Source organism: Scomber scombrus, chromosome 10, assembly GCF_963691925.1.
Source record: "Scomber scombrus chromosome 10, fScoSco1.1, whole genome shotgun sequence".
In the NCBI taxonomy this organism is placed as follows: domain Eukaryota; kingdom Metazoa; phylum Chordata; class Actinopteri; order Scombriformes; family Scombridae; genus Scomber; species Scomber scombrus.
In genome coordinates, this window is record NC_084979.1 from 8,511,851 (window position 1) to 8,533,099 (window position 21,249).

Here is a 21,249-nt window from a genome sequence, read left to right on the forward strand (position 1 = left end):
AATCATTTGAAAGAGGCATTCGTGTCTTCTTTATTGTTCTTAGGTTGTGTTCAGTTCCCTGGGTGCTGGCTGATATCAGTACTTCTTTACTGTCGCTTCTAGTCTCGTGCTGTGGTCCCATTGAGCACTTTTACTACAGCACTCCTGGAAATAAGGATTAAAACACTTTCCTTTAATCGTTTTTAATACAGCTCTGTATTGCAGTGAAAACAATACAGAAAAGGAGAAGAGTTCATGCTTGTTGAAACCATGGTAACAGCACAAGTACACCTATGGTGATATTATTATGTTACGAAAATGATAAAAATGTATCTAAACAGGAGAAGTGGTAATTTTTTGTTTCCCTAGCAACTATAAAATAATAAATAAAACCAGAGGCTGTGAACATTAACAGCTCGTGGCTGTGTTGAATGTTGTCTTCTCTTCTTTTCTCCACTTTAAAATCACCCAAGGTTCCTAACATCTTTAGTTATAATGAACATACATTTAACTCAACCTAACCATCTGTAAATGCTCTAAACATTTTCAATAATTCCTAATTGATTCTTAGTAAAAAGTGGTTTCCATACAGAAAATGTCCACCTCTGCTGTTTTAGCAAAGTGCTCCAAACTCCAAATTACATAATAATCCCAAAGATGACAGCTGGAGAGGCGTACACTATTTGCTTTTGCTTTGATACAATTAGGAAGATGCTGCAGTGGATCAAATAAAATCAGTTTCAGCATTTTACACATTTCAAAATAAATAGGAATCCATGGGTTTAAAGAAAAGACGTGGTCTTACACAGAATAACTTGTCAACAGCCCAGTAAGTAGGGTACCAACCTACATGCTGTGGTGAAGCCTCTCAGTGGTGAAAAGGTGCGAAAGGTAAGATGTTGTCCTAGTTGTGCCACAACAGGAAATACAACTAATATGAACACATAACAGAAGAACATAAGTGCTCAGTAGCTGTACCTTTAATGAATACACTACATAGTAAGCATACACCTGAACATATAAACCCAAGTGTGACTTTTGAACATTTAAAACCATGGCCATTAAATCTGCTGCTATGACAGCCTCTACTCTTCTCTTCTGGGAAAGCTTTTCACATGACCGTATAACTTAGTTGCAGGTTTGCTCCCATTCAGCCTCAATAACATTCATGAGGTCAGCTGCTGATGTTTAAATGATAAGGCTTGGCAGGCTAATGGCACTCCAATATATCCCAGATAGGCCGAACACCTGATCCTAGTTTGAAACAGGTTTCAAGAGAAACTACATGACCTCTACTGGTGACTGGGAGGAACTGCAACATCATAAAAACTAAATGTATCTAAGACACTATATCTGAAAGAGTACAGTAAACTACAACAGAAGACACTAATTAAGCAGTGTTTTGATTTTAGCAAAAAGTACAGTATGCTTTTCACCTTACACACAGCTGATCCCTTACCTGAGAATCTTCTGACCCTGCTCTAACATGACTGTCCTTATGTTTTCAGACTTCTTTCTTTCTTCGTGCATCTTTGCAGTCGGCGAAGATCTGCCAGAAATCCCTACTCTGTCCTTATGTTTTGAATGCATTGTATTTCACTGGTTTGACCTGTAATAGAAATGTAGATGTTAAAGCACAGATAATGGTGCACAGGAACCAAGGTTTCATTTCAATTTATTCAGTTATGCCATCCATTTCACAAAGGTTTTTTTGTACATGTATTACCATTATGAACTGTATAAAATCCTCCGGACATGCACGTCTGTATGTGTGAGTGTGAGTTAAATTTGATTAGTGCTCTATTTACAATTCAATAAAACTGCTAAACATAATACAAATATTACATGCAGTATACATTTATGAACAAAAATCAAAGAGTGCTTCTTTTTTTCAAATGCATCGCTTAAAAGATGTCATCCATCATTGGCCAGCAATGTCCCACATTCAAAACACTGCTCAGAAAGACTAACTTTGACTTTTTCCTTTATATACACTTCAAGGGCCATAACTCCTCCAAGCAGTAAATGTCTTCTTTTTTTTGATAATCCAACAAACATTTCAAGTAAGTCCAACTATTGCAACTGTGCTCTCCCGGGTCAAAAAGCCCTTCAGTAATCAGTGAGGGAAACGATTCCAACTCCTCAGCCATCAAATCATGTTTGGAAATCTACTGAATTATTAAAGGACTTTTAGGTAAAAACCTTTTCCACCATTTAATATCACTTTGCAGCCTCCTCTCTGTGCGCAAAATAACTTAATGTTCCATGGCGCATGCAAGGAACCAAAAAACAGGGATTTAAAAAAAAAAAAGATGAATTAGACAAAACAGCAGTAATATTAAAAAAACCGCATGGTGATTTTTAAGGTTTTGGATGTGAAGTACCTTTTTCACCTGAGATTAGATTTCTTTGTAAAGGAACAGAAGATAAGTGAGACCAAGTGGCACTTAGAAAAGGCTTAAAGCACTGATTAATGCTGACAAGAGTATTACAGTGTAGCCGAGAGAGACATACATTTATACAAACATACATATATGTGACATATGTTTGGTTCTTGGTATTGTTTGAAAGTTTTTGAGACTGGTATGAATTCAAAACCTGAATTTTTGTACATGACTGCCATTACTTCTGTGTTTGTTTGATACTTAAACCTACGTACAGCACGTATTTTGACTTGTCTCACAAAAGAAACCAGAACCACAACATGAACATTGATGATTGTTTTAAGAATTCGAATAAAGTCAGCCACATTATACGCTGTAAGGCAACTACAAAAAGGAAAAAAAGAAAGAAAAGGTGATTCATTTAGTTTAAACGAATTGGCCATATCATCCGATTTAGTCAAGGTTGTCATAAAGGCAATATTGTCCTTGCAAAAGAAAACTCACACTTATTTGAGCCTTGCAATGCAGTTACTGCAGTTACACACTGCAGTAGATTAATCAGCATTAATGTCAAGGACGCATGCATTTCCATCTACTGACCAAAACAGTAGGGAAACCAAAAAGTGTTTGCTTTCTAATTCTTATTCTTTCTCCAAATAAAGCATATTATTATATGATATTACAGGTCATTCAAAAGCTTTCATCTGTTATGAACAGATGCTATACTTGCTCTAAGTTGAAAGGCTATATAAAAGGTATTATAAACCTCAAACATGGTCCTATACCACTATATGACAGCTAATGGCATGATCTAATTTAGTGGAGTGGCTGGATCTTACTGTGCAGTACAGTATGATGCCACCAACCGCTGGTGCAAAATATAATGGAGCAGCTAAAACAACTGGTAGCTCTCCTTTGTTAATGCTTTGCTGTTTGTTTTTTCACACAGACCATAATTCTTCTCTAACTATCCACACTACTGGGGAAGTATACTTCTGCTAATGCAGACACACAAACATCTATATACCAAGAAAATATTTTTTGCCACCACTCCAATTATTCACCACGCTGAATAATTTAGTTACAGTTGTTCCCACTTTCTCTAAAATGGAAATGGACAAAAAAAAAAAAAAAAAGATATTAACATAAAACCACAACAACTGACCCCATTCAAAAAAGACAAACAGCGAAACAATGTGCAAGTCTGCATGGAAGCCTCCACTCGTCTCTACACAGTGGAGAAGAAGGCAAGTCTGTTGCATTTCCTGATAGAATTCATGACAACATTTAAATTGGTAAAGCGAGATCTCAGATCGAGGAAACGAGCATGAGCATGTCATGTAACAGTGCAAGAGAGAAATACATTCGGTTGAAGTCGGAAATTTACATACACTTAGGTAAACTCATTTTTTAACCATTCCACAGATTTCATGTTAACAAACTATTGTTTTGGCAGCTCTGTTAGGACATATATGTTGTGCATGAAACAAGTAATTTTCCCAACAATCATTTACAGACAGATTATTTCACTTGTAATTCACTATATCACAATTCCAGTGGGTCAGAAGTTTGCTTACACTAAGTTGACAATGCTTTTAAACAGCTTCTAGCTCATCATCTCTATGCTTGACATAGCAGGGAAATCAAAGAAAATAATCCAGGAAAATGTGGACCTCTGCAAGTTTGGTTTGGGAGTTATTTCCCATCACCTGAAGGTACCACGTTCATTTGCACAAAAAAAAGTAGACATGTATAAACACCATGGGACCCTGCAGCCATCAAACCGTTCAGGACGGAGACACGCTGTCTCTTAGAGATGGGCGTTCTTTGGTGCAAAAAGTTCAAAAAAAGTTCACAGAACAACAGCAAAGGGCCTTATGAGGGTACTGCAGGAAACAGTTACAAATGTGTCTATATCCACAGTAAAACAATTCCTATAATGACATAACCTCAAACGCTGCTAGCAAAACCAGACTACAATTTGCACAAGGGTACAAAGATCTTAGTTTTTTGAAAAATGTCCTCTGGTCTGTTGAAACAAAAATGGAACCGTTTGACCATAATGATCATCGTTATGTTTGGAGGATAAAGGGAGAGGTTTGTAAGCCAAAGAACATCATCCAAACTCTGATGCACTGGTGTGGCAGCATCATGTTGTGCTTTGCTGCAGGTAGGGCTAGTGCAGTCCGCCAAATAGACGACATCATGATGAAGGACAATTAAGAGGATATATTGAAAAAAGTGTGCGGGCAAGGACGAACAAACCTGACTCAGTTAAACCAGTTCTGTTAGGAGGAACAAGCCAGAGGTCCAGTAGCTCATTGTGAGAAGATTGTGGAAGGCTATCAGACATGTTCGACCCAATTAAAAGGCAATGCTACCAAATAGAAAACTTCTGACCCACTGGGAACGTGTTGAAAGAAAAAGCTGAAATAAATAATTCTGACATTTTACATTCTTAAAATAAAGTAGAGATCCTAACTGACCTAAGAGAGGGAATGTTTATTAGGATTACATGTCAGGAATTGTGAAATTGTTTAAAGGTGTATGTAAACTTCCAACTACAACTGTATGCGTGTGTGAACGTGAATGTACACGCACACACACACACTTCATATTGATATCCCCATCCTCTCAGGAAAAAACAAAGTTATAATAATTCAGTGTAGAGGTTCAGTACGTGACCTTCGCCAAACCAAAACCAAATATCCGACACATCCAAACCCATTAGTGATTACAGCGCCCACTTGCTCTATAATTGTACCACAGTTAAAGTTCAGCAGAATATTTTGGAACTCTTAGAAAGCAAGGAGTGAGTTTTATCTGCACATAGTTGTACGAGCCACAGTAAGCATTACTGATTTTTTTCAGTTTTTGTTTTGTGCAAGACAAGTAGTGAACTTTTCCACATCGCAAACAAGCAGCTGCTTCCCCCCTTCATATATGGCTTTCGCTATATATACACACCACAAGAATACAGATTGAAATCATGAATAATTATTTTATGTCACTGTGCAGGGAAGCTGTGGGATCCTTATCTAACTTTAAATCCATGTCTTCATTCAGGTTCCTCAATGTGGTTTTATCATTCTCAGTCCTGTCTTCACCTCAGAGTCAACAGTTAGAAGAGGAAATCTCTATTTCAGTGCTCATTTTAAAACAATGACTCAATTTAGCAGGAAAATACACATCACATCATGTGACACCGAAGCTTCCCCGAAACCAGCCGAAATACCACCATTTGTCACTAAAGGTCAACCAGTGATTCAGCATATTTTTTCTATATTGCAGTTATTTCTACATATATAAAATCTGTTGTAACTTTGTGATGGAGGTTTAATTCACTTCGTTTCATGTGAGAACATCTTACTGATGCATCACTCTGTTGGGATTTTCCATATGCATTGTTACTCCTACAGATGTTTCTTTAATAGAAACACTTAATCAGTGAATTAGAGGTGCGTCACCGGTTTACCGCTGTGGTACAACAACCAGTAACCATATCCCATTAGTTTCTCAGTCTTTCAAGTTAGAGGTCTCAACTGTACCCAGTAACAGAGTTAAATCCATGTATGCCAGAACTAAATTAGACTGTCTCACTATCAGTCTGTGTCAGTGGCTACCCACAGGTTAGTGTGTGATGTCAGCACCAGGGCTCACGCTGGGCTCTGCCACGGGCCAGACTGTCTGCCCGCTGCCAGGCGCTCTTCATCAGGGCGAGGGCCTCACTACAACGCTTCTGCACCGATGGATCTGATATCTCATTGTGGGGAAGGTCAACCTATGAACAGTAAGGGAATGCATGACAGTTCAATCAGATGGACAGCCAATGGCAGCAGTTGTTGGATTTAAGCTCTGATATTTTGGAAGAGCAAATGTTGGAATTATTGTAATATCACAGCATTTCTTTCTCTTAAATCTCTGATTACATCACCCTATCTTCCCACCTGGAAAATGGCTTTCCATGTGTTGTCCAACACCTCCAGCAATCGATCTCTCTCTTCACATCCACTGAAATACAAGACCCATGGAGGGAGGAACTGAGAGCGATCAGCTGCAAACTCCTATCCACAAAGCAGCGGGAGAGAATGGGCAAAAGCTTAGTGTAAAAGTTTATAAAAGGTCCTTAATGAAAGCTACTTCACACATTACATGTTCATTAATCATTAACACCTGGAGACAGCCACTTACAATGACACAGTATTCCTTGTTAGCCTCCACGCAGACAGTGGTGACGTCAGAGATATCAGCGCTGCCCAGTGAACGGAAGAAGCTGGTCTGACAGTCCTGATGGCAAGTTAGCAGCTTCCTGTCTGTCACAACCAGGCAACATGGGATACAAGGGGTGGGCGCCACACCCTGAGGGATGACCTGAAGATGAGATGGTAATTAATCTATATTGATTGACACTGTGCATAAAATAATTTATATAAGCAAAATTCTGATGCCTAATGAGCTTTTTCAGAGAGGAAACATTATTTACAATGCATGCCGACAGGGAATATTTGTCAAGGAGCATTCATGTAAGGTAATTTCTGGTTGACAGCTGTGTGGAAAGCCAGTTCAACTTGAGTTTAATGAGCTTCCCACCAAAGCTTGATTTAAGCATAACAATGTGTAAGTTATGTGTTATTATCACTAAAACAAAAGCACTGTTTGTTCCATTTCAACATGATTGAATGATTTTTCCTTTATGTTAATGTGAATGGAGCCCACATGTTTGCATTATTCCTGGAAAAATGGTCACAGTTCAGACAGACTAACTCCTCTGTAATAGCTGAAGGCACGGAATGGACAGAACATGTGACTGATTGCTGTAAAGTATCTAGGCTTTCATCATGTAATACAAAGCTAAATATAAGTCTGCTGAAGCTAAATATAGGTCTTTTTATTGACTGTTTAAAACCTGTGTGCACTAATGAAAAGACTGTGTGGCACCCATTGCTGTCTCCCCACATCCATCTAATATGTTATATTCCCAATACTAGATCAATACTGGGTGCAGTGCACTATGTGAGTCTCCCTCATTACCCCTTTGGAGACAGACTGGCAGAGCACCAGCATCCAGTCGGCCATGTCCTGTTCATTGTCGGCGCTGAGCTCCAGTGGGGGGCGCTCTGTCAGGATGACTTGGAAGGCATGGGGACGCTCTGTGCTGTTTGAGCGACGGCAGCCTCCACAATGCTCTCCTCTGATAAGGAATGAGGAGGCACAAAGAGCATTAAATTATATCAGTAAACATATGTTCTCCCCATCTTTCCCTTTATGTTGTTTATTGTTTTTGAACACTAAACACATCACAGGTTTACTCTACAGTGTAAACGTTCAGCAAGTTGAAGCTTACCCCATGGTGACTGACAGTACGGGTGCCACATCAATTTTTTCTGCATACAAGTACAGAATCCCATTGCTGCAAGGAAATAAGGCAAATATTTATTATTCAACTGGTCAGAAGCTCTTAAATCATGTAATATAAAATATCTAGAGAGCCTGGACAAAATAACAGGAACATCTTACAAAAGTATACAATTTAACAACAACCCACATTGTAATGTTTTATTTTTTTTGAGATGGTGGCAGAGGGGTGTTGATTCCACTTCATACTAACTTTTGAGGCCACACTTTTTTTATTGGTGTAACTGAAATCATGCAGATGTCAATATTGTAATGATTTGTCTGAGCCTCTAGTGTACCTTTTAGGATTTTAGTCTTGCTTCTTATAAAGATGCATTGCATAAATAAATTAATTATGACCACGTGAATTTAAAAATATTATTATTCCTGTAATAAAAGAAACCATCAGCCCCTACCATGTATTTTATATTATATTATGAACCACTGCACAGACTGGCATGAAATCTATTAAACTGCTTCGCTCTATAAAGGGAGCACAAACAGAGCTCAGGCTTTCAGCATGTCTGGAAAAAAGCAGATGTTGAAAAGCGTGAAATGCCAAAAGGACACCTCACTTTTAATATGTTTGGCATTTTTTTCTAAAGCAAAGTGTGAAGTGGGGGAATTAAGTACTAGGGGTTGTGGCAAATGTGATCAAACCCAATATAGTTTTGTCAAAATACAATATTTTAGTCCATAAATGTTACAATAGAAAGTGACATTCATACTTACTGCATCTGTAAGGGAAAGTGAAAATGGCAACATACTTTTAATGTCAGATTAACATGTCAGATGTAGAATGGAATTTATATATATATATATATATATATATATATATATATATATATATACACACACACACACACACACACACACATATATATGTATATATATTTGGTAGTGCATAATAATACCAGTTGAGAAGGGGACTGATGTCTACAACCTGCCCATACCTGAGGACGAGGTAGCAGCTTTTCCACAGCTCTTTACCCAGGTAGGAGTTTCCCGCCCGGTAATGTACAGTCCCCTCCTTGGTGCTGGACGATAATCTAGAGCTTGGGACACCCTGGGGTGACAAACTCATGTCCATAGGATCCTCCCAGTGGACCAGTGAATACAGGTGGATAGACACTTCGTATACCTGGGGAAACAAGAAAGCATTGGTTTACCACTGCTTTGAAAGTCAGCACAAGAATAGAAGAGTGATAAATGGAGACTTTTGAGGAATGGGTGAAAAGCTTTGACACCCAAACCTTTTTAGGATTACAAAAAGGACTAAGATAATGTGGCCACAATAAACTTCCGGCAGTCACAGGACTCAAACAGAGGTGACATTTACAGTAGTGGATTACAAGGATTGTACTTTATGCATAAACTATGCCAGCCTGCTTTCTGCAATTAACAAACATGCAATAAAGAACAATTGTATGTGAAGTTTGAGATATCATTACCTCACAGTTAGATTCCTGGGAGACAAACTTAGTGAGAGCAAGTTTTTCCATGGTGGCATCAGTCAGCACGGAGGGATACGGAGGCTCACGACAACCCTTAACCATGGCTGACTTAAGATTAGACAGGAACCAGCTGTAAGCAAAGGAGAGCGAAGGATTAGATGACAAAATCAGGCAATTTTAGATGTTTCCTGTATATCTTTATAAAGTAAATATTCCCGTGGAATACTGTATTTAAATATTAATTTAACAGCACATTAAGTCTCATGGTCACCGGTTGTTATTGTGATTGGTTACCAAGCTTAAAGAGTCTTATCTTATCAGAGGACAGGATAGAGGAAGAAAGAGGAAAGTGGTGTGCTGCTGATAACATAAATCTTGCTGTTGAGACTGTAATGGACTATAATGGACAATGAATGATAAACCTCATCCCTGAAGTATTTTGGTTTAGTTTCTGACTGTGTCCATTTGTCAACTGAAAAGAACTGAAGCCAACTCTCAGCTCAGAGTAGCTGTGGGTACGAGAAGAGAACCAGAGCAGGCTGGCACAGACACAAAGATACCGGCACACTCACACAGTCAGCGAGGCATCAGCCGTGTCCAACAGGAATTTTCTTCGTCTATTGGTGCAAACAACCGTCACTGTCTGTTGGTCAAGGCCGACCTGAAGGAAAACAGCATTACAACTCATTTAATAGACATAATACTAACCTCAGGCTTCATCATCCCACATGGCACCTTATTCTTAAGTCTACATTGTTTGTCAGAAGCATTATACAGGGCTGATAGTGGAAAAAAATCCTGAGCCTGAACTTTTTTCCTTAACATTATTTGAAAATAACCCTTTTTACTATCTCGCCACTTATCTTCCATACTGTCACATTGCTCTTGCTCTGACTACAGATTATACTACAGCAATACAAAGAAAGCTCAGTAGGTGGCAATAGTACTCCAAAGTAGAAAAAGATTTGATTAGTAGCCTAACCATTGACTTAGGGCATGAACAAGGACACTGATTAACTTTTTTAAACATAAGTGCAAAATATGCACCATTTATTTTAAAGTATTACAGTTTTGAAACAGTTACAGTGCAACAGTGAACTGTAGATAATACTGTAATCCTAAAGTTGTTTCTTCAAAACAATTAAAAGTTAAGTAAATGACAGGAAATCTACAAATATCTAAAAATAGAACACTAACAAATATAGTTTACTTAAGAAAACCACCATTCAGTTCCATTAATAATACCAACAACAAAAAATAAAGTGCTTAAGGAACTGGAAAATAAATAATGAGAAATAAATAGAGAATAAACAAATACAGTTTACAACAGAATGGGGATCACTTTCGACAGAACGTGAAGCGCCTGCCATATTGTCAAGACCCAAGTCCCGCCCTACTTCTGATTGGCTAGTAGGCCTATTGTTAGTGTGGTTGAGAGTGAAAGCTGTGCTTCTCTTGGATCCAGAGAAATTTTCGCAGTCACGCCGGTACACCGGAGATCCAGCACGGCGCCGGAATACTATCAGCCATGATTATACAAACGTTGTGTTTGTGACATAAACAAACTTTGAAAGATTCCTTTAGATAACCGTAAGAAGACATCATGAAGCTTAAGGAAAAAACACATGTATGTAAAATAATAGAAGCCGAATCCATAGACAAATGGGAGGAAATAGCAAATCCTTCATGTACTTACTGAGAGATAGTCCAGCTCATTATAAGAAACAGCATCTTCTACTGTGTAAGGCTTCTCTGCCGCACCTGTGGAGAAAAACAAAAGTACATCCAAGACATGCAATGAGTACATGCCAAAAATGATATATTTTCTTACTACAAAATAACCTTGCTCCCATTTGCTAGACCACTGTGTAGATCAATTGATTTGACTCAGTTGTCACACATCTCACAATCATCTCATATTTGTGGGGATCTTTAAGAAATAGAAACTCTTTCATGGTAATGGTCAATTTAAAAGATCAAGGCTTGTTTCCCCTGTGTAAGAAAATTACTGTGCCTACCAATACTCATCTGAGTATGTCCTGACATATGACTTGTACTGCTTCACCCCTTCTAACACTCTTTACCTGGTCATTTCTAAAGGCCTCGATACAACTCTAAAACGCACTCTAGATTTTGGGGCTTCAGATCACTTTTGTATTTTTTTTTCAACGTTTGCCTAGATTCCCAAACATATAGCTGGTTTAAAATTTGGCACAATACACTCCATTTGTGCAGATACATCTGGTCAGCAATTACACTCTACAACGTGCTCTTGACCTAATGCCTAAATGTTAAAGAATATTCTCAGCTATTTGGTAGATGATGTCCTTAATGCCCCCCTATTCTCTGGAATCTTCACCTTAGATATCCAACATTTTCAATAAACACCATTATTGAAAAAGAGTAATCATGATCTATGTGTTCTTCAGAACTACAGACCAATCTCAAACCTTTGATTCCTCCTGGGAAAAATTATTGAAACAGTTGCATACAAACAATTAGACATGTATCGGTCATCTAACTATTTGACGTTTACCAGTCTGGTTTTAGAGTTAACCACAGTGCAGAAACTGCGCTGGTCAGAGTTGTTAACAATCTTAAAATTAGCTCACACAACCATAACGTTTCTATTCTTGTACTTCTTGACCTTAGTGCAGCCTTTGACACAGCTGACCATATCATTCTTCTTCAGCACCTCCAACACTGTTAGGCCTTAGGGACCGAGTTTTAAATTAGCTTTCTTCTGATCTTACTGTGAAACCCTTTTCTGTTTCTATTGGATACTTTGAATCAGTTGCCGTCAGCATTCCACGTGGAGTCCCTCAAGGGTCAATTCTTGGTCCACTGCTGTGTCATTTGTTTATGCTCCCACTTAGGTCCATCATTCAGCAATACAATAATTCATATCAGTTGTATGCTGATGCTCACTGAGTACATGCAAGACAGATCCCATAGATTATCAAGCAAAGGTCTCCTCACTATCCCGAAAATAAATTCTAAATCAGCTTATAGTGCCTTCAGTCATTATGGTCCTACTCTCTGGAAATTCTTTATCACATGAAGTAAGGTCTGCTACAACAGTGGCTTCTTTTAAAAGAGGTCCAAAAACACATCTATTTTTTGGTAATGTTTTTAGTTAGCTTTAATATATGTGATAAACAGGCTTTTATTTTAGAATCAGTATAATAATAATTATTATTATCTTATCTTATTATATTTACATATGTAACACCTTATTACTTTATATGATCTTATCCCATACGTTTTTGTCATGTGTAATCTTTAGCTATTTTTTTTGCATTTTATCTTGAAGCACATTGAATCTACACTTGTTGTATGAAATGTATTAATTAAATTGACAGGACTTGACTATAAGAAAATTAAGTCAAAGCATGATGTGTTGGGTTTGTAGCTACTGACCTTTCCTAAGCAGATAGATGTAACAGTCAGTCAGCAGCAGGTAAAGGGGCTGCAGGTCTCCCTCCATATGGCCGGTACTCATCCTTGCCATCTGAAAACAGACAGACAAATTGCATCAAGTATTGGCAACCGTAATACTCAGTGTTTTGATTGTTATTGATGAATTCTGGCGACTGGATAGCACATAGCAAAGATCCAGGTGTGGAAGCAAACACTTTTTTGTGCTATAGCATGAGCATAGTATTGCTACAACAATAGTAAACTAGCAGCTGCAAGAGTCTAACACACAGGTGGCGGTTTTCACTATTTATGCTATGTGGGTCAGATACTTACAAAAAGATTGCTAATTTGAAATTCTAACCAATCTACATTTTTTTCATTGTTAACACATATGTAAATACCCCCAAAAGTCTGAATTTTGGGTTTAAAAAAAAAAAAAAACTAGTATCAGTCACATAAAATACTACAGTCTTAGTAAAAGCACAGTTAAAAGGCAATTGACAAATTGAAGCTTGCAACACTTCCAACAAGGAACCATCGCCAAACCACTTCTCCAATGTCAAAACAAGTTATGAGTCAATCCATAACTTAACTACCATACTTCCTGGCTGACTAATGAGAGAAAAAGGATGACTGTTCCAGAAAATTAACTTAAATGTTATTCATAACAAGCTGGTTAAAAGGCCAAAGAAAACACTATTAAACAGATACTTAGCACATATATTGAAGTTTTCTCCTAAAAATCAAACTTCAGTAGTGTCACAATGAATAAAGAATAGTGCCTCAGTTGTCACCTTGAAGAGCTGCTCCTCATTCTCTCTGAATACATGGATCATCAGAAGAAGCAAGTGATTGTTATCCACCCTGAAATATGAACAGTGAAGAAAATTAACCACACATTACAATTAGGCAATATTACATCAACAAAAGATTGATTTTGTAAGCGGTCCTTACTTAAACTCTGCAGGATGAGAATTTTCTGACGGACTAAGCTTCTCTTCTTGTAGTAGCTCTTCTGCCTCCTCAGCAGTAAGTGCATTCGTGTCCGTTTCCTCTCCTTCTTGTACGTCATTTCCTCCGTTCTTCATGTTGGACTCCTGTCCTGCTGGCGCTTTTGCCTTTCCTTCATCATCATGGCCACCTGAAAGAGTTTGCGACTTGCTATGCTCTGTAGAGTCATGGTGGCCACCACCCGTGGGAGCAGAGTCTGGACTGTTGGGGGTAAAGCAGCATAAGTCTGTTGACGCGGGAGAGGCCTGCAGGATGTCGGGGCTTGTGGCCAGAGGGGTCTCCCGTGAGGCTGGGTCAGGTGGCTTGCCGCCTGAATCCTCTCGAAAGGGCTGCTGTGCAGGAGGCTCGGAGCGCTGATCACAGCCTTTGCTATTTTCCTCCTCCTCCTCCTCTGGGTGATCCCAGGCTTCTTCCTTATCCAGAACACCGTTGAGCCGGTCCATGACATCACGGAGGGGTTGGCCCACGTTATCCATGGAGGTGTCTGTCATCTCAGGGAGCCGTAGCAGGCCTTCTAGTCCGTCTTCATCCCCTTCCTCCACAACCTCAGTTCCCGCCCTGCTTCTCCTCAATTCTCCTTCAGTGTCAAGATGAATTACTGTGCAGTTTAAAGAATCTACATCATCTGAGCCCTGGAGGCTGTTGTCCATTTCCATATGCTCAGAGGAGACTGAGTTGTGGATGCTGCTGCTGGAATCTGTGGAGCCCTTTCCACGTCGCTTCTTGGCTGGTTTCCTTCGTCTGGCCATCCTAGAAAAGCAGACCGGTTAAAAGTTCTAAATACAATTTGATTAACTATGTGGACAGAATGTGAACCTATATCTAGATGTACCTTATGACTTCCAGCTCATTGTTAGTGCTCTCTGTGTCATCTCCAGTAATGACGGTATTGTAACAGCTGGCTACATGAACTGGCGTGACATCGGCTGAGGTGTTGGTGGTGTTAGTGTCCGAGTCCTCGTTGAAGGGGTTGTATCTAGATGTGGGACTGTGTGGAGAAACATGAGCTACCTTCACCTTGATGGTGCCGGCAGAAAGGACCACTGTGTCGCTGATGACCGTCTGGGGGTCAGAGCCACTGGATCGCGGGCAGCTGGCCTGGTCGGTCAGGTCACCCTCTACCATGAAGACCATCAGTGAGTTAACACAAAGGCAACAATCACCCACATTTTCATTTATAATCATAGAAATACACAAAATGTTTTGGTACTGTCTCACTGATAAGTTGAGTGGCAAATGTAGTTTAACTTTAGAAAGTAATTTAGGGTCGGTCATTTCTAGTCATACATATGATGGATGATTTGTCTGTTTTAATCGCCAATGAAAGGTTGACAATGTGAGACAATGTCACAAAAACTTTGTGTATTTCTTCATCAGCAGAGCACATACATAAATGTTAGGGGCTGCAGTGTTCTTTGTAGTATCAGCAGGGTCAGAGAGGCACAAAACGCAATGCGTAAGACATCAAGAAGGTAGACAGGCAGCAGCTTTCTTTGCAGTGGCACAGGCCCAGGTCAAGCATCACTGTAGTTAGAGGTGAGTCATACTAAACAAAACATTTGAATATCATCATATGAAGGAATCCATAAAGGCTTTTGACATTTATGACAATTTCTTACAACTTTGCTTATTCATGTGATAGCATCCAGCCATTTCTATACAAGAGAGAAATGGATTTTGCTTTTAACGATTATTTTTATGCTCATTTAAAATTTGGACCATAGTATTAACAGTCAAGTAGACAAGTGCATATTGCACGGGTATATTGCAGCTTACTGCAAACGGGTCCAAGCACAATACAGAAAAATCATTTGCACTCTTTCACCTTGACCAACCATCCTTGATTGTTATCTTGGCTCACACTACAGTTTAGCTGAATCTAGGCCAATGCCACACAGGAAGAAGAAGACAGGACAAAAAAAAAAGATCCACCAGACAGACAGATACACAGTTCACTGAAGACAGACTGGATGAGGTGAGTATCAGCTACATCAGGCATTCATCTTGCTGTGGTAAACAATAAGGCAGAGTGAGCATTAGGGTCATTCCCCTGATGAGTAAAACATGCACAAAATGACAACAGATAACACTTCGGTATACACACCCAATTCCCGTATTGCCCAAAGTTACCACCCAAATTATTGTGTATGTTGATGCCTATATTTTTGCTTGTTAACTCATAAAAGCATCATCATTTAAGCTTTGCTTTAAAATATATGTGTGCTGACATGTTTTACCAGAAATGTAAATACTAATATTTAGTCAGATCATCCATCGTGTTTCCACACAATGCCTTGAACATGTCCCTGAAAAGTTAATTTTGATTATTCTAAATTCTTTATTGAGTACCTTGAGAAGGATATGGTGAGATAAACTATAAGTCCAAGTGTTAAATGTAAAGATGTGTTTATACAATTATAAAATAAGCTACTGGCTACCTATTTTGTTTATCAAATCCAGTTACATAACAATCATAGTTGCATATTACCTAATTTAAAGTAAGCCAAATATAGTACCTGAAAATGTGTAGTCATGTGCCACAGAACTTAAGAGCAAACCCAACATTCCTGCCAACTGAATGCATTTTCCCAAAACTATGGGGACTTTATCAATGTCCCTTTGATTCCTTTGCTTGTTTTCATGTCCTAAGATCAGCAGTATTTTTCACCAGTTAGCTATATTTTGCATATTAACATGTCTTATTATTGGCTAGCGCACCCAACATGCATTAAGCACAAACTGTGTGGTGGTCATGCCAAATAGAAGAGAGGCAGAGAGGGAGGGATGGAAAGGCGGGAAGGGGAGGGGTTGACCAATGTCCCACCTTCCCAGTCTGCACTTGGCATTGACTGCAACACGGGGAAGATGTCACCGAAATCATAATCTAAAAAAAGGAGGGATAACGTTCAACATTAGAGAGAGATGGAGTGGAGATAGGAGAGAGGAGGTTGAGACAATGGTACAGAAACAGAATGGCATGACATGTGGTACATGAAAAAAAATAAAAAGAATAGTCTGTTGGAACTAAAACAGGGGAACTGCATCAGTACTTTGTGGACAGTGATGGGGAAAGCATTCAGCATTGAGTGCTGCAATCACCAATGAGAACATTCTGTAACCATCAGCCTCTTCAAACGGGATCCATTTGATAAAATGCACTTTGGTGTCTGTGACTCACAAGTGCCTGGCAGGATCAATCTAACATCATGCCATTAGCTTGACATCATTGTATGAATTTGCGCCAAAGCGTATGAGTGTGTACTCTCACTCCTGCAGGGCCTGATCACATCATTAACCCGAAAATAAAGGTTGACATTCTCACCAACTAGCGGGAGAGTCACATCACAATTACTCCATATAATAATAAGTGTCCATATTAGAGCCATTTTGAGGTATAGCAGCACATAGAACTGATGCTCGATACTTGATAGGGCTATTGTAGAGCGGGGTGACACTGGCTAGCCAATAACACTGATAAAGCAACCTAAGGGATCAAATTAAACAGGGGTTACAGAAAACCACTGCACCTTACCTTCACTTGAGGGGGCTATGGCACTGTCATCCCACTCCAGGTTGGTGGAGGTGAGGGAGGTGAAGGAATGCAGGGACAAGCTGTCAGAGCTTGGCAGCCTTTCCTCAAAGTCCAGCAGGTTCTGGGGTTTGTAGTATTCTGGCATGTATGGGGCCACGTCCAGATAGGGTACATCCTGAGCAAGCGGGACGCAGCAGGAATGTTAGAGACATGTTACTAACTCATGAGCTGAGCATTTGTATTGATATTGTGATGAAATATATGCTAACCAGCTCCAGATCAAAGCGAATGAACTCCAGGCCTGACACTATTGTGAGGAAGAGTGTGAGGTGGTCGTGGCTACAGACCAGCGCATTCCTAGAGGAGACAGAAATCAGGTGGCTTCGTGTAAGTTGACCGAAAAAATACTTAAGCAGTGTCTAAAATGTGACATCAGCCTATAAACAAAATAAAGTATTTCCTGGAATGCACTTAAACATGTTAGCATCAATTTGTGAGAGTGTCCGAGGACTGGTATTTGAACTTACTTGAAGTAATACTTCTGTAGTAATCCTTGGTTCTCCTGGAAGAGCCGCAGGTAGCTCTCTAAAGAGCTCTCGCTCAATGCCAGGTACAACCATGCCCGACCTACACAGAAAAGTAAACATTTTCTAAGCATATAACCCACTGAAGGAAGAATGGTGCTGTTTTTTATTCCCCAAGTACTCTACACGTGAGGGTGTTTGCCTGTGAGAGAGTGAGAGAGAGAGAGAGAGAGAGAGAGAGAGAGAGAGAGAGACAGAGAGAAAGAGATATGTCTCACTTCGACCGAGGTTGGTTGCTATGTGTTGAAGCTCATCTATCTGACGGACAGCCTCTCTCCTGGTGAAGTGAAGCACCAGGACCCAGTAGCCTGAAGAGATGTCCTGCAGCCTACAGTGCAGAAAAAAGTCAATATCATGTGCATGAGGTACAAAGGGGACACGGGAGGCTAGTGACAGTAGAAAACTCACTTTCCACAGAAAATATTTGTAGGTTAAAAACTGTTCAAAATTGCCCTAAAAGCATGCATTGTGAGACTTGTGCCAAAAACACACAAGAATAATAGGATTTATAAAAAGGAATGCATGACTAAATAATAATAAATAAGATTACTGTTGGCAGGGTTAGGGTTATGCACATTTCCTGTTTTGTACGTTTCAGTGTGAATTAACACACTTTTATAAATATATCATGTATACTGTCCAGTAAGCCACTTACCCATACAGCAGAGCATGGTCAAGGTGTTCACAGAGACGCTGCAGGACGCGGTCATGATTTCGGATGGCTGGAGTCTCATCCTCACAGGCTGCAAAGTAACTCTGCAACTGTAGAGAGACACAGTTTTTAGCGGTTTGTTTTGCAGAGAAGAGGGAAATTGTTAATTCAGTTTCAGGTAACAATGTTACTACTGTTTCTGTTTTAAAAAAACTGATTGTACTTGAAAGGTTATCATAAAGGACACTTCTTTAAATTATACTTATTAAAGTGTCTATTTTCTGAACAGGTTGAACTTGTCAGGACTGGCTGGCTTGGGTGCACAGATCTGGGGAAGAGTGGTTTTATTATTTATGCTGCATACACGTTAAACCAGCTGCAATTCATCACTTCTGATGCAATCTACTACTGGTGTGGGACACACCTTGCAGTGTGCATGGTTACTTCTACAAGACCCTGGGGCTCTTTTTTGGCCATAATGAATTTCTAACCTGATGATCAAAACACAACTCCTATTAATGATTTTGTAGAATTGGCAACTTATTGTAATTTGATTGCTTAGGCTAAGCTCTGTACTCTCATACTCTGGATTTGGAACAGAAAAACAACTATGAGCAAGTTTGACAGTGTTTAGGAGTGTTAGGAATATTTAGGGACAAATATATAGTCCCTAAAGTTTAGGACAATACAGGGAAACAATTGTTCTACAGTACTACATATAGTCAGAGCGACCCAGGAATTTAGGGCCGAGTTGTGGAATGTTCTTGACCGGCAAAGTCTATGACCTGACCTAAATCCACTGCTGAAGAAAAGGCTGCTGACAAAGAATCTTGAAACAAGTTGGTTGAAGCACATGCCTGACAGACCATCAACAGGAAATATACCATGTGTCTACTGGTGTCTGTGGGTTTGAGACCACAAAGGATCAAAAACCAAGTTCTCAGTATTATGACTGTCAAGCTGTCCCTTTGTTCTCCTTAAAAGTGAAAGGTGGCACTTTCATACTTATAGTTATGGTTTCATTTCAAATCAAATGTGCTGGTGTACAGAGCCAAAACAACAATAAATATGTCACTTTCCTGACACTTTACTTACTAGCTGCCTTACACCCTAGGTATTTTACTGGATGGGAATCACCTACATTAATTCCACATTTCTATCGACACATACGGAGCTTAGAGTTACATGCAGCTATACTGAAAGGTACCATGTATTCATACAGATAATGCTATGTGTGTTTCTTTGAGGATCCGCCGTCCTGCATTGACCTGCAGAACCCAGAGGCATAACCAACCCAAGTGTATGATAAAGAAGCTTTGAGACTCCTCACCCAGAGAAAGATCAGTATGTCCACATGACTAAGCAATGTTTGTCTGAGTTAAACGCGGCACACTCTTTAGAAACCTTGAGGCATACCGTTTCATAAGCGCTTTTACAGGCCTTATGCTGATATAATGATAAAAACAATAAACGGGTTAAAGGGCTGACTTACTGACTCATTGAATTAGACTAATGTGGGTTAAGGAAGTAAGACTCACTACTCAGCTCTTGATACACTAAGGGTGGAGCTTTTTGATGCAATCATAATGGTTATGAGTCTGGTGGACTTATAATGGGGGATAATGGAGAGAGATGAGGAAGCCCATGGGAAACAGAACTCAAATGTACATGCATTTGGACAGTGAACATGTAAACAAGGAGAGGAGGAAGAAGAGAGCTAACAATACTCTTTGACGGTTATTAGAAGGGTAGTTCTCCAATATTAGGTATAGCATAACAAAAAGAAGTCAAATATTTCATAACTTTGATGGGAATTAGGAGAAAATATCTTTTGGCAAACCCCTTATGTTGCAAATATGTTCCCGCTGTATAACGTTACAGGTTGCAGGTGTGTTTACATGCCGCAGTGAGCAAACACTAAGGTTGGTGCCATTTATTGTGCTCCTTTGTCAAAATGAAACTAGAACGTGACAGCTGGCAGATGTAAACATGAAAGTAAACTGACATTTTTTAGGGATTAGTTTATACATTAATTAATGTCATCAGTGAGGGTAAGGCCCTTGTAAGATTGCGAGCTGGTAATGCCCCTTCGACTTGAAAGTTGCCAATAGATGACCTAATGTTAGCCACAGTAATTCAAGCATGTGAACACACTTACACTAAGTCATATGACAATATTCAGCTTGTTAAATGTGCTCACCAACCGATAGGCACTCACCTTCTTGACGGACAGGGAGATGTTTTCCAATATGCGGTCCTTCACTTTGAGTTGATCCATCACTGGTCTGTCAGCTGACTCCCAAAGCAGAGCTCTTGTTTTGCTAAAGCTAACGCCGCCTTAGCTAGCTAACATCTTGCGCTCAAAAGGCAGTTGTCTTCTAAACTAACGACACGACTTCGGCTGTCAATTTGACACGGAATATATGACAGCAGTGTCAATAAACAACTGTCAGGTTATGGCTAGTAAGCGGTGTGCTAGGTCAACCTCTAGCGACGGACACGGTTAGCAGTTAGCCAAGTGATGTTGCTTTGCTTCGAGTAGCCACTTGACTTTTCTTTTTTTTTAACGGCGGACTGGCTGAGGGTGGCTAGCAAGTTTCAGGAATCCAACCATTCATTAGTTTTAGCCTACATTTGTTTATCATACTTTCCGTTTCTTACCGCTAGTTCGCTATTGTTAACTACTTTCAGTTACCTTTTCGCATATTTTACCTAGCAGCGACATTCAGTTAATTTGATTGAAGTCTCAGCTGTCTCACGTTACTTTTGTGCTACAGCTCAACTCCCCCCGTCAGTGGGTGACGTCACCACTATCCTCAGCGCGTTTTGTTGTAGTGTG

The 21,249-nt window shown here is 39.6% G+C and overlaps 1 protein-coding gene across 1 annotated transcript; it reads right to left on the reverse strand.

The window, feature by feature from the left end:
- Positions 1 to 1,637: 1,637 nt before the first annotated feature.
- On the reverse strand, positions 1,638 to 21,155 carry plekhm2 (pleckstrin homology domain containing, family M (with RUN domain) member 2). The gene is made up of 20 exons (XM_062427031.1): positions 20,629 to 21,155; positions 18,414 to 18,520; positions 17,977 to 18,086; positions 17,702 to 17,801; positions 17,444 to 17,531; positions 17,175 to 17,349; positions 16,467 to 16,526; positions 14,475 to 14,760; positions 13,586 to 14,392; positions 13,426 to 13,495; positions 12,632 to 12,722; positions 10,908 to 10,972; positions 9,784 to 9,872; positions 9,209 to 9,341; positions 8,711 to 8,898; positions 7,708 to 7,773; positions 7,395 to 7,554; positions 6,555 to 6,734; positions 6,311 to 6,427; positions 1,638 to 6,144 (listed from the first exon to the last, which is right to left on the reverse strand). The coding sequence occupies exons 1-20, from the start codon at positions 20,686 to 20,688 to the stop codon at positions 6,007 to 6,009; spliced, it is 3,090 nt and encodes a 1,029-aa protein (XP_062283015.1). The 5' UTR covers positions 20,689 to 21,155; the 3' UTR covers positions 1,638 to 6,006.
- Between the last annotated feature and the right edge of the window lie 94 nt (positions 21,156 to 21,249).

Excerpts from the sequence above, each read along its gene's own strand:
- plekhm2 (XM_062427031.1), bottom strand. The coding sequence starts at position 20,688 with ATGGATCAACTCAAAGTGAAGGACCGCATATTGGAAAACATCTCCCTG. Across the intron at positions 10,973-12,631 it reads CATCTATCTGCTTAGGAAAG|GTGCGGCAGAGAAGCCTTAC; the intron begins GTCAGTAGCTAC and ends TTTTCTCCACAG. Across the intron at positions 9,342-9,783 it reads GCTGATGCCTCGCTGACTGT|CTGGTTCCTGTCTAATCTTA; the intron begins GTGAGTGTGCCG and ends CTTTGCTTACAG.